We start from the raw sequence: 12,391 nt of genomic DNA, 5'->3' as shown, positions 1-12,391 counted from the left end.
ATGAAAATAATATGAATTGTATTTTACTATTTTGTATATAATATACAGATACAGAAGAAAATCTTTTAGAAAGTGTTATAAGTGTGAGTACAATATTTTAATATTTTTTATTTTAAAAATAAATTATTATATTGCGTTCTATTGTTTATAATAAAAAAGATAATTTTAGTAAGTTATAACCCTGTATCAAATTGAGTGTATTTGTGTAATTTTAATAATTAATTTTAATGTTGTTTTGTATAAAGAGCTATAAATATTTACAAATATGATGAAGACTAACCATTGTACTTAAAATGGGTACTTGTTGCAGTCGTCATTCGCCAGATCCCACACATCATCTGGGTAAATACCTATTATTTGAGTTTAATTTTTAAATAGGTAACCTATCTTTTTATGTTGCTTATTTGTATTTACTTTCTAGTTCTTCATCATGGCTTCAAAATACAAGATACTATAGATGTCTTGAATAAAGGATCCAGTGAAGTACGTTATGTGGCTGATTTGAATCGTCAACATGGGACAGCAAGCATTAAACGCCATGGTGTTGATATTATTCGTACTCCAACATCAACACGTATTAATAATTTAATTAATTTTTTAATTTTCTTGTATTTATTTAAAATAATATTTTAGTTCATTCATCTTTACATGGACGAATTGTGGTTGCTGTTTATAATTATCAATCTAGAGAGATGTCTGATGTCTCATTTGTTAAAGGAGATCGAATGGAATTATTAGATGATAGTGAACCTGATTGGTGGCGTGTAAGACATTTGAAAACAAATGAAGAAGGATTAATACCTTGGAATTTTGTTGCCGAAGAAAAATCAGTCGAGAGTGAAGAGTAAAAAAGACTATTTATACATTAACTTTAATAAAATTTAATATATATTTAATAATTACTTGCAGTTGGTTTTTTGGAAAAATATCTCGTAAAGAAGCGGAAAAACTTTTATTATCTGAAGAAAATCAAAGAGGAACATACTTAGTACGTGATTCAGAACACAATCCAAATGGCTTCTCTCTTAGCGTTAAAGACTGGGAAGGAGGTCGAGGGTATCATGTGAAACACTATAAAATAAAATCTCTTGATAATGGTGGTTATTACATTGCTACTAATCAGACTTTTTCTAGTCTTCCTGAGCTCATATCTGCCTATTCTAGTAAGTAATTATTACTATAATTAGTATTTATTTTTTATATAACTTAATTGTATTTATAATTATCTTATTTGTATAATTTAAGAAAATTCATTGGGATTATGCCATGTTTTGGCACGTTCATGTTGTAAACCACAACCACAGATTTGGGATCTAGGTCCTAATTTACGTGATCAGTGGGAAATAGATCGTAGTGAAATCCAATTAATTAGAAAGCTTGGCCATGGTAATTTTGGTGAAGTTTGGTATGGTAAATGGCGAAATAATATTGAAGTAGCCGTGAAAACACTTAAACAAGGATCTATGTCTACTCAAGCATTTTTACAAGAAGCTTCTATAATGAAAAAGTTTCGACATGATCGACTTGTTGCCCTTTATGCTGTTTGTTCAAAAGATGAACCCGTTCTAATAATACAAGAATATATGTGTAATGGAAGCTTATTGGATTTTTTGCGAAATTGTGATAGTAAATATTTGCAATTTGGTGATTTAATCTATATTGCTGCTCAAGTTGCTAGTGGAATGGCATATTTGGAATTAAAGCAATTAATTCATCGGTAAAATCATTAAACTTAATAAGTAAATGAACACAATTTTATTTATTGATAATTTTTTTTTTTTTTTAGGGATTTGGCTGCAAGAAATGTATTAATTGGAGAAAATAATATGGCTAAAATTTGTGACTTTGGCTTAGCAAGAATTATAGAAGATGATGAATATTGCCCTAGACAAGGTACTCGATTTCCTGTAAAGTGGACTGCACCTGAAGCTATTGTCTATGGGCGTTTTTCAATTAAATCAGATGTATGGTCTTTTGGAATATTACTTATGGAGTTATTTACTTATGGTCAGGTTCCATACCCAGGTAATAATTTTTTTTTTTTAAACAGAACTTCTATTTTAAAATAGAATGAAAATAAATTATTTAAAAATTTTAAATTAGCCTTTTAATTTGAAACATAAAGTAGTACATGGTGTATGATTTTTAAGATTTTTAAAAGATAATTTTATTATTAAATATGATTATAAACTTGTGTAACATGTTTTCAATACATTTTGTTGATTTCAGCTAGCATTTAAAATGTCAGAAAATAAACTTCAATATTATTTTCAAAAAATCTTACTTATGAAATATGTGTTTTTAATGATATAACTGATGTCATGCAATATTATTTTTCATGTTATTGAGTAAAAAATTTATGACTGCTTATAATCATATTCTTAAAATACTATTTTTTTATTTTTCAAAGTGTTAGTCTTTGTAGAAATCTGTTTAATTTATTTTTTTTTCTAACTTTGTTAGGAAATCTGTATGTATTTTATATAGTATTGATTAGTGATTAAATCTATGAAGCACTTAGAAGAGATTGTATTTTTAAGTCTAATTAAATTTCCTAAGTTTAATAAAAACTTTTTAAAATGTGTATTATTGTATTATAATATACACTTTAGTTTTTATTTTATTCTTGTTAATAAAACAATAACAACTTACAACTGATAAATATAACCTATTTTTTGGGACTCACAAAATTTGTTGATATTGTCAAATTAATCTCAACTAACAATTGTGTTATAAGTATTATCAATTAAAATTTGTCTAAGATTAAGAATAATATTACCATCCTTATTTATAAATGAAAAATTTTATGATAAAATTGATCAATACTTAATTTTTTTATATAATTTCTCATTGTTAATTTCATTAGATTCTATAATTAATTAATAAATAATATGTTAATACTTAAATAAAAAATATTTCTAAATTATGGTGCTCTTTTCAATAAGTATATTATATTGCAGGTATGCATGGCCGTGAAGTAATTGAGCAAGTGGAACATGGATATCGTATGCCAAAGCCAGTTTCTCATTTTATCCCTGATGATATTTACAGACTGATGTTATTGTGTTGGGACTCTGATCCAGACAAACGACCTACATTTGAGTTCCTGAATCATTATTTTGAAGACTTCACTATTACCTCAGAAATACCGTACAGGGAAGTAAGTGATTAAATGATCAATTTTAGCACCAATACCCAAATGTGCCATACTGGGTAGCTGCAAACACTTAATATTGTATAATTAGGAAAAATGTGTTTAATGTTTAAATGGCTCATAAATTAAACAACATTGATATTAAACTTAAACGACCTATTACTTTGGTTTATCATTATTTAACTAACTAACAATTATTTTATTTTTCTTAATTTTTTAGATCTCATTTTGTTTTGTTTTTTATTTTATTTTATTTTATTTTATTTATTGTTCTTATTGATTGTTGTTATTATTTTTTCATTAAATTTTGAACCTTATAAACTTCACGTTTTGCCAAATTTAATAATTTAAGACATTTTTATAATTTTAAACTTTTTTATTGAACCTTAAAAATCTCATCACTTTTATAATATATACATTAATAATTGAAATTGAATAATGTATACAATATATATATAAGTATAAAACATATTATACCTGATGATTTTTAGTAAATAGTTTTATTTAGATTTTTTGTTTGACAAAAAAAAAAAAAAAAATGTACAAAACATATAAATCAGGTTTATAATTTAATAAATTTATTCATTTTAAAAATCATCTTATATATAATATTTACTATACTTAATTATAAATTAAAAATAGTTTATTTTATACTGTGTCATAAGCAACATATATTTGTAAATTTATTTAAGTAAAAAAGAAAGAGTAATATAATCCTAATATATTGAAAAAATGTATTTACATTAATTGGCAAACAAAATTTAAAATAACATATATGTATTAATAAATAATGCATTTAATTTTTTAATTTAATCAATTATCTTCTAAAATATAAAATTATAGATCCTTTTTATATATCAATGGTGTTCATGTGCAATTATATGAAAAAGTTTTAAAGCAATAGTTTTTAAAAATTCTAAAAAGAAATTTATGATTCCTCTGTAAATATATTTATTGTTCTTAATTCTATTATCTTGTATTATCAGTATTATTAAATAAGATGAGCATACATTTATAACAGCTTATTATCACAAATTCACAGCATAACATAAAGTTTTCAATAATTTATGGAGGTTTAGTTAAATAAGGTTCAAATCTCCTTTATTTGTATACACAAATGCTAAAATGCACGATTAGCAATTAAAATAATAAAATAATGTAACTGATTATATTTTTTCATTAATGATTATTAAATTTTAATAAATAAATAATTAACCCAAAATATAAAATTTTATATTTATTATTAAAAATAGTGTTTTTTACTGTAATACAAATCTGTTGATTTACAATTATAATTATAAACTTTTCATTAATTTTTGTTAATATAATTACTTGAAAACACAAAACCCAATATATAGTTATGTTTATAACATAACAAAAATTATCATTAATTAAAATTCTATAGTCCGTCTTAAACCATAAATTAATTACCTTAAATAAGCATAATTTAACTCTAAAAATAAATTATTATAAGAACAAAATGAAGATGTTTTTAAATAACTTGAAAATGTATTTGTTATTTTTCCTAGCTTCAAATATTTTAACTTTGTTCAAATACGAATCCGTCCTACTATACACCTATAAAAAATTAATTAACATAACCTGTAGGCTGTAAGTATGCATATAATATAATATTTATTCTTTATGTAACATACTGAGGTAATCGAGTTTTTTGTGACCTATGGCAATATCAGGTTTAATATGTGACCTACTAAGATGATCAATACATATATTATGTATCAATAATAATTATACTTATTACATATTATACTACTATTATTTGTTGCTATTATTGTAAAATCAGATGAATAGAACTTTGTTTAATAGAGATGGTGATCATAAAACAATCAATTGTTGAAAAATAGTTCATCCAATAATAGGCTCATATAAAAGTTATCAAAAGTTCCTGGATAATATGGAAAACCAAAATAATACAAAAAACATCTGGAATTATTATGTTGCACTTAATAAAGTACTTAAAGTAGGCATTTAATTGAGGGATGGTACCAAATTTATGGAAAAAAGCGTACTTCTCAAACTAGGTCTTTAAATTTAATTAATGGTAATAATTAATATAACTTTTTTAATTATGACTTTATACAAATGGAATCATAAATATTATTTCATATAATTTTTTATTTTGTATTTGTATAGTAGGTAACTAAAAAATTACACGAAAATAATTTATTTTGCTTTATATCTAAACTGTCCTTTTTTAATGAAAAATAAATGATTAATTTTGGTAAAATGTATGTGTAATTTTTAAATATATTATCTTTAATTTTTTTTTAAAAATGTCATGATTTGTAACCATTTTAAATATGAGTAAATATTGCTGTCTAATTGGTCACATATGGAACGAATACTTTAAAAATTTGTATATTTATATTGTTAAGGCAATTTTTCTCTAAATTATATCAATGAAAAAAAAATTCTATCAGGCTGAAAATGATTATATAAAAATGGTATATGATTTATACATAAATAAACAAATTAATAAATCATATTTTTTATATTTGATCATCCGTCAATTAAGACATTTTAATAAGATAAATGATAATATTATTATATGAATATTTACACGAGGGCTATTTTAAAATTACATATATCTTTTAAAATCAATCACAAAACAATTAATAATAAAAATAATTACAATTGTTTTTTATTTATTTATTTACTTTAATTTAATTTTATTATTATTTTTTTTAAATTTAATATTTTATTAACTAAATTAATTATTAAAATTATATAGATCTGTGTTTTAAAATTAACAAATTATAATATTATTGTCAACATCTTTGTTTTCTTAAAAAAAACTTTAAATAGGATATTAATTTATCATACTATAAAAATTAAATATTCTAAATATCTAACTATTAAAGTCTAATATATTTGTTTTTTTATACTGACAAATAAACAATTATGGAACAAATATTAAAATTAGCTTTCTTATAACTAAAAATTTCTACAGATTATTCATTTATAAAAATGTCAACTTTTTTCTGAAATTTTGTGTTGAACAAATCAACTATGTTTATTTATTTTTGTCATCGACTATAATTAACTTATCAATATTTGTTTGAAATGTTTTTCACTAATTATTAATATGATTTTAATATTTAAATAAACACATTTTAATGTTGGTTCAATGAACTCTTCATAATTATACATACAAAAGCTATTAATTTCATTATTTTTTGTAAATTGAACACCTTTTTCATTAAGTTTAAATTAGTTCATCAATATGAAATAATATTAATTATTATATAATCATAAAAATATTCTTATTTTATTTATAAATTACTTTATTGGAGTAAATTTATCTAAATAATATATTATGTATACTCTATTTTTAAAATTGCCAACGACTGTAATGATATTGAATATTTGTAAAAAACATTATTCTGAACATTTTTTTTTATTCTACAGAACAATGATTATTTTGTATTTTATTATTCTACTAGTCATCTAACATTTAATTAATGCAAATAAGAGTTAAAATAATATTTATTTATTTATTTTTATATGAAAACAGTTATACAGTTAATGATCTTAAAATTAGAATTTTTTCAATATCTAAAAATCTTAGATCTGTATTTTTATTATCATAGAATTATATAAAATACATTTAAAACTGATACATTTTATGAAATAAAATATAGAAATATTCTAAATAAATTGGTATTTGATGATTACCCTTTAGTGATATGTTTGGTATTAGATCACATAATTATGCATATGAAAAAGTTTTTTTCCATTTAAATAATAGTTATATTTTTAGTAACTTTTTATTAATTATTATATTAAAAATTATGTAAAAAAATTTAAATCTATTTTAAAGTTTATTAGTTGTTACATTCAAATTAATTTATGGGTGATATGTAATAAAAAATTTAAAAAAATGATATTATGATATTAAGCATGATAGTTACTTAAAGTAATCATTACTTAATGGAATATAAAAACTTCACGAAATTTTTTACAGTATATTAAAAATAGTCTGTGTTAAATATCTACTCTGGGTATGTCACTAAAGGTTAATTATCAAATTTATTCAATAATATTTCTCATTTATTTTATTCCAAAATTATTGTACTACATTTAGTATTTATATAATTATTTATTTATCACATTTATAAGAATAAGAATCATAATAGATGTATTTTTGATTTGACAAGTTTTGACTTATTTGTATTCTTTTAAACATGATTATTTTTACCAAATATTTTACTTTTACTTATACAATGTATCTTTATACTTATGATTATAATTAATAATTTAAATCTAAAAAATGATTTTGTGTGCATTTTTAAAATAACTTGTTTGAATATATTGTGAATTTTCACACACTTTAAAGCAATATTCGTATTTTTATATATTTTATTATTTGTATTAATATCTACTTTATAAAATTTAAATGTTAATTTATTAAGTTATTGAAAAAAGAAGAAGAAGAAGAAGAGTTATAATAAATTTAAGACAAAAAAATTAAGACCTATGATAAAATACTGATAAAAATACAATTTATTCCATACCTTATAAGTTATAACCTATGTTTTATGACTTAGTTATGAGTATGTTGAAAACATTTTAATATTAAAATTTCCTGATTACATGTTCCTTATATCCATATGAATTATGATTATTATTATTGTAAAGCACACAGGCGTTGATTGGGAAGTGTTTTTTTTTTTTGAAAAAAAAATTAAAATCCCCCCCTCAAAAAATTATTGAACATATTCAAATTATTAAATAAGTACCTATTTTGCTATTTTGCAAAAATACATAGAAAGATTAAAGTCTCTTTAAAATTCAATCAAATAATCATCTTTGATAATGTAGTTTGTACCTTTAATAAATATGTTTGCACGAATGTAGTGTTTTTGCAATAGTATTAGGTACTTACTTTACTACTATATTTTATTTTTTAAAAAGATGGCACATTTTATCTTTCTTAAAATTATCATGACTTATTAAGCCTTCTCAATGTATAATGTTTATTATATCTTAAATACTAAATATTTGGAGCATTATTAATTACTGTAGATAATACAGAATTATTATTTTTTATATAATAGATAGATTATATTATAACTATATAATATGTATACAGTAAAGTGTATATTACAAAATCAATCGTCCTTGGTCTTCCAAGTTCTAATAAAACAAAAGGTATTGAAATATTTGTACTGAAAAGCGGTCTGTTGGGTAGTATATTAAAGAAATTTGTTTTTTATACACTTCTATTACTTTGTTTTTCATATCATTCTATATGACTATAAAAATCCACTGTAATAAACTTATATTTTACATTATGTACTCCTTGGATACCTATGTATTGACAAATAATATTATAATTATTAAACATTGTACCAATATTTTGGACGTTTTATACGAATATATTTACCATCAATATATCTGATGCAATTAGAAAAATTCCACAGTAAATCAAAATAAATTAAAATAACAATATTGTAATTGCTTTTATAAGTTGGATTATATTTTGAAGGGCGGTAAGAATTCAAATATTTCGTGATAAGCATTATATTTTGTGATAATAGTGTAGTGACGCCATATTGGAATAATTTGGAATTTTTCTTGCATAGATCTATTTCGTGATTTGTCACCATTATTATCTATTAGTTGATAAGTTTATTATATAGATAATATTAAAATTTTATTTCTAACACAATTCTACAATTCACTATCTGTATATTTGGAATATTTTATTTTATGATACCGGTTTTCAATCTCATCGATTATATTGATTGTCTTAGTGTAATGTGTATCAAATAAATAAAAATTAATACTCACCAAAAATTAAATATTAAAATTTATTATTGAATGCTTAGATTCAAACGAGTAATTTTAAAATTAAAGTAGCAGATTTGGTCGAATTATTGTTAACAACTTATGTACGTCAAGTAAAACATGTCGAAAGTACTTGAAAAGAAAACTCCATTTCAAAATTCTATTTGGGATATATTAAAAAAAGCGACTACAAAAAACTCAGAATGGCCTGACAAAGTAAATATAAATAGTAGAAATTTTTATTTTTATTTATTTTTGTTCCATGACATAATATTTATATTTATTTTTAAATGGTTTATTAAGGATGAATTTCTAGATGTAATATATTGGGCAAGGCAAATTATTGGACTCATTGCTGGTCTATTATGGGGCCTATTACCACTTAAAGGGCTATTTGGATTAGGATTGTAAGAAATAAAACTATAAGCTTATAAACTTTTTCAAAACAATTGTGTAGTAGTATTTATAATTTTCTTGTTTATTTCTTAGATTTTTAGTGCTCAATGCTGTTATATTATATGCATATTTTACCAATTTCCAACAAATTGATGAAGAAGAATTTGGCGGAGCTTGGGAGTTAACAAAAGAAGGATTTGTTACTTCATTAGCCGGATTTTTGGTATAAATAATATTTAATCAATTGAACCTTATAAATGTAGTTGTCTTCTCTACCATAAAAGTACTTTATCAGTTCCAAAAATAGTAACTTAACAAGTAAAGAACTTTGATATAGTTATATTGTTAGTAGGTTTTTTTGTTCTGATTTATATATTTTTCTTTATTTTACAAGTTAAAGTTCTTTCTCGTATTATGATAAGTAAGTTTATAATATTGTTAATAATTATAGAAAATAATAGTATCTATAAAAATAGATAAATTCCTTCAATTTAGTTAATATTCATTGATTTTTTAACCCAATATTTCTCACAAGTTTTCTTAAGATAATGTCACACTCTTATATGCTGTACTGTTGTTTCTATCTTACAATTAGAGAACAATTTATGTTCAACAGTTCCAATTTCGATACAAACCTGAGTATTAGAATGGATTTACCTACTATTAAACTAAAAGATAAAACAATTATCTATGTTCTCTGGTTGTTATTATTAAATATTAATATTTTATATGCTTATTTCTTGCTTAAAAATAAAGTTTTGATCAAATCTCACTGTTTAAGCCAGTCTCACAAAAGTGAAGCACTACTGAGCATTAATTTTAAAATGTATTAATAAGATAGAGTCAATACATACAAGTCTCATTGTCTAAATATCTGTATATTTGTTATGTTTACTATCATTATACTATCACCAGTTGTTTTATTTAATTCTATATTAGATTAAAATAAAGTCATAAAAATAATACTAAAAATTCAATCGATTTTGACTATTGTGCAAAGTTACAGACTTACTAAAACCAAACCATGTGATGTGACAATTTATCAGCTGCTCAGTTTTCACTAATTAGTTTATACATAAGTACATAATAATTTACTATAAACAATTTGTAATTTGACATTAGATTAAAATTATATAAAGTATAAAAATAACTAATATTGAAATATATTTATATTATAATTATTGTTAGCAAAATTCTCATTTATTTGGAAATATTTAAAGAATTAAGTTGATTCTTAATTTTAATAATATAATATATTGTAATTTATTTATTTTATTTTTATTTCAGGTAATGTGGATAATTGTGTATTCAGGAATGCATTTTGATTAGATACAAAAACAAATTTTCATAGTAAAAAGTTGTGTAATTTTTTTATTACAATGAATTAAATTATAACTTTTTGTACAAAATGTGTTTTCTACCTACAAATTTATGAATTATAATAAAAACATGAAGACTATGTGTCCCTAATATTTTTATTTCCTTTTGGTTTAAGTTTCCTTTCCAATACATGTTTTAGTTGTTCCTCTGTTTCTCCAACTTTCTTTGAATACCGTTCCTTTGCAATGTCTAAACTTTCACTAAGTTCGACAATTTTTTTCTAAAAATGATTTAAAACTTAATTGAATAAATTGTTATTTATGTTTATAATACTGCTAATAAACTTACAGCATATTCTCTTTGAAGTAAAAGTTTTCGTTTTTGTTTCATACCAAATGGGGTAGGACGTCCATCCAAAAAAATGTAATCAGCACCATCCGTAAGAATACCTCTATCCATTGGATTTAAAGGCAGTTTTTTTCTGTAAATTCAAATTAACAAATTATGAATACAATAAGGTGCAATCTATAAAAGGAAGAAATTATGCTTTAACAAATTTTAATTTCCAAGTTAATAGTCTATGATTAAAAAAGATACTGTTATTTTTTTTTTAATTTGGATAACAATATTAGTCTAGACAATAAAAATAATATACAAATAAAAAGTTGGTACATAATATAATCTAAATTAAGTAGTCTACTTTATTGAAGAATGATAAAGTATGAAACATTAAGCAGAATACTCTATGGAAAATTATCAAAAAAAAAAAAGAAAATCACAGATTTGGTAGGTTATTAAAGCACGAGAAGTTGCTTTTTTTTAATTATAAAATAATGTTTATTTGTGTAAAGAGTATTATAGGAAAAGACGGCAACTTAGATAAATGAAACAAATAGTAATAAACCCAAATTGTAATTTATACAAACAAATTAAGAAGACAAACATGAGGAAGTGTGCTGTGTGGAGGATTGTTATATACCAATTATAAGATTGGTTACATGAAGAAAATATTTTTGAAATATTGAAATATCTTAAGAGACAAAAGTGGGTATATTGTAGTAACATTTTAAAATTGTTGGAAAGGAGATGGGGAATGTCAGTATAGCAAGATTACAGAGGAATTTGCAAAGGAGAAGATATTCAATAAATTAGATATAAAAATGATACTTATGGGTCATGACGAAGAAAAAAAATAACAATTTAACAATTTTCTTAATAATTCTCAATGATTAATTTTAAAATTAAATATTTTATTTATCACAATATTTTTTTATAGAATTGATACAATGTAATTGAGAAACATTCTATATAAATTGAATATTATAATTTTACAAAATATATGAATACTTATATATTTAGCTACTTACGAAGATCTCCAAGACATATCTAATCTTAAACTATTACTGGTTGAAAAAGATCTAATACTTCTAACCAGATTGATGCCCAACATTTCAAATATTTTAATGTATCACAAATTCTCGTATAACCACTAAATTAATTAAATGAACAAGTAAGCTACATAGAAATTAGTAATTAGAATTAATAGAAATGAGAACTTTAATATATTAGTTATCAGTATTGCTTAAGCCATGGTATCGCACACTATGTAGATTATAAGCATGATTAAAGATATCTTTAATTGTGATAACTAAACAAGAGCTACCGGTTACCAAGGCATAAATCCTATAGTTATTATCAGGAGAAGAACTG

The 12,391-nt window shown here is 22.2% G+C and overlaps 3 protein-coding genes across 3 annotated transcripts; 2 read left to right on the top strand and 1 right to left on the bottom strand.

Moving 5' to 3' along the window:
* Positions 1-3,302, top strand: LOC112601726 (tyrosine-protein kinase Src64B). Its single transcript, XM_025349482.1, has 8 exons — positions 1-83; positions 246-342; positions 422-574; positions 634-844; positions 910-1,163; positions 1,246-1,717; positions 1,787-2,025; positions 2,961-3,302. The coding sequence occupies exons 2-8, from the start codon at positions 294-296 to the stop codon at positions 3,170-3,172; spliced, it is 1,590 nt and encodes a 529-aa protein (XP_025205267.1). The 5' UTR covers positions 1-83; positions 246-293; the 3' UTR covers positions 3,173-3,302.
* Positions 3,303-8,844: 5,542 nt separating this feature from the next.
* Positions 8,845-10,822, top strand: LOC112601820 (uncharacterized protein C20orf24 homolog). Its single transcript, XM_025349611.1, has 4 exons — positions 8,845-9,181; positions 9,269-9,372; positions 9,455-9,584; positions 10,649-10,822. The coding sequence occupies exons 1-4, from the start codon at positions 9,086-9,088 to the stop codon at positions 10,688-10,690; spliced, it is 372 nt and encodes a 123-aa protein (XP_025205396.1). The 5' UTR covers positions 8,845-9,085; the 3' UTR covers positions 10,691-10,822.
* Positions 10,704-12,264, bottom strand: LOC112601821 (39S ribosomal protein L52, mitochondrial). Its single transcript, XM_025349612.1, has 3 exons — positions 12,049-12,264; positions 11,030-11,162; positions 10,704-10,961 (listed from the first exon to the last, which is right to left on the bottom strand). Exons 1-3 carry the CDS (start codon positions 12,129-12,131, stop codon positions 10,818-10,820), a joined length of 360 nt encoding a protein of 119 aa, XP_025205397.1. The 5' UTR covers positions 12,132-12,264; the 3' UTR covers positions 10,704-10,817.
* Positions 12,265-12,391: the final 127 nt, after the last annotated feature.

The sequence above is a fragment of the Melanaphis sacchari genome, unplaced genomic scaffold (assembly GCF_002803265.2).
Source record: "Melanaphis sacchari strain LSU unplaced genomic scaffold, SCAv2.0 Contig7_pilon_pilon, whole genome shotgun sequence".
In the NCBI taxonomy this organism is placed as follows: Eukaryota; Metazoa; Arthropoda; class Insecta; order Hemiptera; family Aphididae; genus Melanaphis; species Melanaphis sacchari.
This window is presented reverse-complemented; position numbering and strand designations above follow the sequence as displayed.

Excerpts from the sequence above, each read along its gene's own strand:
- LOC112601726 (XM_025349482.1), top strand. The coding sequence starts at position 294 with ATGGGTACTTGTTGCAGTCGTCATTCGCCAGATCCCACACATCATCTG. Across the intron at positions 845-909 it reads AAATCAGTCGAGAGTGAAGA|TTGGTTTTTTGGAAAAATAT; the intron begins GTAAAAAAGACT and ends AATTACTTGCAG. Across the intron at positions 2,026-2,960 it reads TGGTCAGGTTCCATACCCAG|GTATGCATGGCCGTGAAGTA; the intron begins GTAATAATTTTT and ends ATTATATTGCAG.
- LOC112601820 (XM_025349611.1), top strand. The coding sequence starts at position 9,086 with ATGTCGAAAGTACTTGAAAAGAAAACTCCATTTCAAAATTCTATTTGG. Across the intron at positions 9,373-9,454 it reads GGGCTATTTGGATTAGGATT|ATTTTTAGTGCTCAATGCTG; the intron begins GTAAGAAATAAA and ends TTTATTTCTTAG. Across the intron at positions 9,585-10,648 it reads CTTCATTAGCCGGATTTTTG|GTAATGTGGATAATTGTGTA; the intron begins GTATAAATAATA and ends TTTTTATTTCAG.
- LOC112601821 (XM_025349612.1), bottom strand. The coding sequence starts at position 12,131 with ATGTTGGGCATCAATCTGGTTAGAAGTATTAGATCTTTTTCAACCAGT. Across the intron at positions 11,163-12,048 it reads GATATGTCTTGGAGATCTTC|AAAAAAACTGCCTTTAAATC; the intron begins GTAAGTAGCTAA and ends TTGAATTTACAG. Across the intron at positions 10,962-11,029 it reads TACTTCAAAGAGAATATGCT|AAAAAAATTGTCGAACTTAG; the intron begins GTAAGTTTATTA and ends AATCATTTTTAG.